General features: G+C 39.3%; 1 protein-coding gene across 1 annotated transcript; it reads left to right on the forward strand.

Moving 5' to 3' along the window:
• The first annotated feature begins 2969 nt into the window (after positions 1-2969).
• LOC123163748 (senescence-specific cysteine protease SAG39-like) lies at positions 2970-4209 on the forward strand. Its single transcript, XM_044581107.1, has 2 exons — positions 2970-3447; positions 3547-4209. Exons 1-2 carry the CDS (start codon positions 3012-3014, stop codon positions 4131-4133), a joined length of 1023 nt encoding a protein of 340 aa, XP_044437042.1. The 5' UTR covers positions 2970-3011; the 3' UTR covers positions 4134-4209.
• The last annotated feature ends 1061 nt before the right edge of the window (positions 4210-5270 follow it).

Raw genomic sequence — 5270 nt, forward strand, 5'->3', positions numbered from 1 at the left:
ATCAATTATTTATTGGTACGTATATAAGCAATTTTGTCATGATTTAAATTGCATGCTAGTACTAGGTAGGTTCAGTTGCAAGAAAGGAAACCAAATCCGCTCATCCTCAAACTCAGCAAAGCTGAAAGAGATTGAGTTACTAAGCTAAGAGCACGATAACTTTAGCTACTTTGGTGTGACACTTCCCCAAGGCGGTGTAGATTAACAACTGCACTGTGCCATTGGACTCAAAACCTAGCCTTAAGATCCAGTCTATATTGCATTAACTTGAAAGAGTGGTCAGCGTTTTGTTTGTTCTGGAATTGATAGTCCTTTATAAAAATCTCATATGAGCCAAGCGAGAGGCGAGCATTTATCCTGAGCTACATTATTACTAGATGGATATGTGTGCTTTGTTGTGCCGTGAATTCCTGTGATGATCTATCAATCATTCTTTTACGATTCTAATACGCCCAGCTGAAATCTACTGATAACATGTTTAATGGTTCAATACAACGAGGGCCAGTATGATAAGTCCTGATGGGCAACCCTACTTGCTGCACGCTCTGATCCGAATGCAAGAAAATTCAGAGAGTCGATCCAATTTTAGCCATGCACATATGGGGATCCTTCTAGCAAACCGGGTTGGTGTGTGAGCAAAGGGAAGTGGGCTCGAGTCTGCAATAAACATTCTTCACACGCAAACATGACAGAGCTAATTTCAGCTGACGTACGGACAAAGCACACATAGTTTTACACGACACAGTTTTATCCCTAGTAAAGATTTCAGGATGATCAACTTTTATACTTCCATTTAAACTGAACTAATAGAATGGCAATTAAGTAACTGTTTAGAATCGACGCTGAATCCAAGGCTGAACTAAGACAGGGCAGCTACTTACTTAGCACTCATGCTAGTTCACCACAGAAGTATCCTTCTCCTATTGCAGAATCCCTGGCTAGAATACCAGAAAAACTGAAGTCCAAGATCAACTAGCATAGCTCTGTTCAGGGCCGTCTCCAGAAATTTGGGGGCCCGGGGCGGATATCAAAATAGGGGCCTAATTTTTTGTAATGAATCATATAATTGAAGAACTAACGTAAGCAAAGCATAGTCTCACTTAATTATATAACTTCAAATATGACTTATTTGGCACAATATCTAGGAAATATATCAAATACTAATGGTATAAAATAGTAAGGTATGGTACTGCCTTTGAAGCACCGGAATCATACTTCCTTCCGGGATGCACGAGTCTTTCTGTTTAATAAATCAAAACTTAATCTGAATCAATTCAAACTATATGAACTATAGCCCCTTTATAGCTAAGAAACTGTAAAAAGACTTCACCTACATGTAAGATTTTGAAATTTTCATTTAACAAAAAAGTAGCCTACACTAGCAAAATAAATTAGGGCTTTCTCTACAAGGACTTACTTTTGGCAGGATGATGCGCCGTGGGGCGTGGCCGCCTGGCCGATCGGCTGCCGCGTACGCACTCCTAGTTTGACCTTGTGTCTTCCTTCTGCCATCGTCGCCTTGCTCGATACTATCGCCGTCGGCCAGGCACCCAGCCGTCGCCGCCCTGTTGCCTTTTCATGTACGTGCGATCGGGATTTTGATTTTGTTTAGAAATTATCTGAATTTCTGATGCTATAATCGTAATTGGGAGACGAGAGTTAGGGAAATGAACTGGCGTGCTGCAGGGGGCTGCGTGCATGGCTGCTAGAATGGGCTGGCTGGAGTGTGTTTTTTACTGGGCCTTCTACTTTTCACATATATGTACACATATAACTTGCTGGACTGGGGGCCCCCAAAATTTTGGGGCCCTGTGCGGTCGGCCAATTTGGCCTCCCTCATCAACGGGCCTGGCTCTGTTGAGAAGCGACGGATCACGCATACATCCTGGTCCGACAAGCTATCTCCCTCTTGTTCCTCTTTTACCACCTCTTCCCAGCTGAAGACTATGCCTCTGGTGTGCTACCGCTATACATCCAAACTTGCAAACCCTTCTAGTGAAATCAATAAAGATCATTCATATACATGGAAGATAAATCAGCAGCGAGCCTACATGAACTAATAATATGCATAGGCATATAAATCTTTCACCTATCAATCAAGAAGACGGAAATAGTCATTATTCAAGATCAGTAGATCTCTTAGGCATTCAAGAACAAAACACACAACAAATATTCAATCACGGCCTAGGCAAACAACTCCAGAATTTATATGGAAAATAAAATAAAATATAGCACTTCAAAACTTAACTATTGGGAGGAATGAGAAAATATTACGTAACCCGGTTGCACAATAAAACAAGAAGTTCTTGATGATCCACACTTGAATATGTCAGTTCTGAGCATGAAAATTTATTTCTCTACTTTTTTAATGTTTAACATCGAATATGTTAACAAAGTGAAGTGACAACCATGATGGCTAACTAACCAGTATGCTAATCTACTTAGTTAACACCGGAAAATAAATGCAGATTTATTTATTTTTACTTTATTCCACGAGGAAACTCTTCACCTGTCGAAGTTGTCGTGTTCCTCTAAACAAGATGTGATGTCTCAAGAAGTAGTAATAAGAGTTTTGCTGACCAGACAAAAGAAGTTGTAATCGTAAGGCTAATTAATTAACCAGTTATGCTCAAAGAAAAACTGGTATGGAAAAATAGCCTAAAAATCTTGACCACAAGTAATCGCTATCTCAAGATTAGCTAATCAACTTAGTTAATTAACGCAGGAAATAATCAAACGTGCCTGTCATTCTCACATATGCAGCAAGCCCACGTACAAGCAACGTATATCTCATTTGCACAAGAATATTTTATACCAGAAGTACCTTACCGATACGCAGGAGTCTCTTTCTACTCACAATATCGTGCAAGCACCGAATCTCATTATCCCCTATACTTAAATACGTACATGTAACTATATATACCACCCAGTTCTATTTGCTAAACCAAAGCAAACCACACATACTGCATACTACAGGTAGTCGCTAGCAATACACACATCCTCTTATCAACATGACCATCCCACCAAAGCATTTGCTTCTAGCCATCCTCGGTTGCCTCTGCATCTGTAGTTCAGTCCTAGCAGCTCGCGAGCTCACTGATGACTTGTCGATCGCGGCGAGCCACGAGAGTTGGATGTTGCAATATGGCCGTGTGTACAAGGATGCCACTGAGAAGGCACAACGGCTTAAGGTGTTCAAGGCTAATGTCGAGTTCATCGAGTCCTTCAACGCCGAGAACCACAAGTTCTATTTGGGAGTCAATCAGTTTGCTGACCTCACCAACGAGGAGTTTAAGACGACAACGGCTAACAAGGGATACAAATCTAGCTTGGAGAGGGCTCCCACAGGATTCAGGTATGAGAACGTAAGCTTGGATGCACTTCCAGCAACAGTAGACTGGAGGACCAAGGGTGCGGTCACTCCCATCAAGGATCAGGGCCAATGTGGTAAGTGCATAGTATATCGATGTACTGCATATTTCTCTTAATATTTTTGCATGAAAAAATCATGTGATCATGTATGTCACACAATACAATCATTTATAGGTTGTTGTTGGGCATTTTCCGCCGTTGCTGCAACCGAGGGCATTGTCAAGCTGAAAACTGGCAAGCTTATCTCTTTATCGGAACAAGAGTTGGTAGATTGTGATGTCCACGGCGTGGATCAGGGCTGTGAGGGCGGGCTCATGGATGATGCCTTCAAGTTCATCATTTCAAATGGTGGACTGACAGGTGAGTCTAGCTACCCATATAAAGCAGAAGATGGCAAGTGCAAGAGTGGATCCAAAGATGCCGCCACCATCAAGAGTTACGAGGATGTGCCAGCCAACAATGAAGGTGCCCTCATGGCGGCTGTCGCGAACCAGCCTATTTCAGTAGCCGTCGATGGTGGTGACATGACGTTCCAATTTTACAAAGGTGGAGTGATGACTGGTTCTTGCGGCACTGACCTAGACCATGGTATTGCAGCTATTGGCTATGGAAAGACGACTGATGGCACAAAATATTGGTTGTTGAAGAATTCGTGGGGGACAACATGGGGTGAGAATGGGTATTTAAGAATGGAGAAGGATATTTCTGACAAGAGAGGCATGTGTGGTCTTGCCATGGAGCCTTCCTACCCTACTGAGTAGTAAAACATCAAATGCCACATATCCACCTACATACACAATATTAAATAAGCATGTGCACCTTGTTTAGGGATACCGGTATATGTCTTCAATTTGTGTAAAAATATATGTCCTTATGTATTGCAAATGTATGCATCATCAATATCGTGTAAATATGTTCAGCATGTAAATGATGGTGATGATTTATCTTTATGTGTTTTATTTGATTTTATGTTGCTACATTTGATTTCATGGTCCTCTTTGTTAGGAAGTGTTAGTATTGGTCAAGAATTTCTTATTAGCTTATGTTTATTTTCCTTGCATCTCAAGTCTTGTGTAATATCTATATCTATATCTATATATCTATATATCTATATATCTATATATCTATATATCTATATCTATATCTATATATCTATATCTATATCTATATATCTATATCTATGTATATATATATGTATATATACCAGTAATAAAGCAAGGTACGTTTCGCCAGTTTTTTCATCTGTTCACCGCCGATTTTTTTCCTATCCGAGGTGGTACTAAAATTTATGTGTTTGTCTGCTAAAAAAAGAATTTCCGTACGTGGGCCGCGCGCTGTGGCCCAGCGAAGCCAAACCACTTATTTTTCTGCCCACGCAGACGGGAAATTCTATTTTTCGCACAGGCGACAAATAGTCGGAGTTTCGCACAGCACAACCAAAAATGGGCTAGCCCATTTTTTTTTGTTTCTGCGTTTTATTCTATTTTAAATCTCCTTACTTACTTCATTTTTCCCTTCCAAGTTTTTTTTACAATTTATTTCGTAAATTAACAATACTCAAAAATCTTTAAAATTTTAAAAAATTAAAATGTTCAGAATTCCAAAAAAATTGCTATTTCAAAAAATATTCGGAACTTGCAAACATTTCCCATTTTTCAAAACATTATTGCTTTCAAAAATTGTTCGAGATTTCTAAAAAAATGGCATTTCAAAAAATGCTCCAAATTCGAAAAATATTATTTTTTTAGTGAAACTCTCACAATTAAAAATAAAGTTTCTATATAAAAATACACATTTTCTAAAAACCTTTTGAATTTTCAATACATGTTCCCATTTTAAAAAAATACTAACAAATTCAAATAGTGTTCATGTTTTTATAAAAAAAAGTTGGTGTTTAC

The sequence above is a fragment of the Triticum aestivum genome, chromosome 7D (genome assembly GCF_018294505.1).
Source record: "Triticum aestivum cultivar Chinese Spring chromosome 7D, IWGSC CS RefSeq v2.1, whole genome shotgun sequence".
NCBI lineage: Eukaryota > Viridiplantae > Streptophyta > Magnoliopsida > Poales > Poaceae > Triticum > Triticum aestivum.

Bases quoted from the DNA above. Each gene is read 5' to 3' on its own strand.
- LOC123163748 (XM_044581107.1), top strand. From the start codon at position 3,012: ATGACCATCCCACCAAAGCATTTGCTTCTAGCCATCCTCGGTTGCCTC. The intron at 3,448-3,546 runs GTAAGTGCATAG...AATCATTTATAG, and splicing joins CAAGGATCAGGGCCAATGTG to GTTGTTGTTGGGCATTTTCC.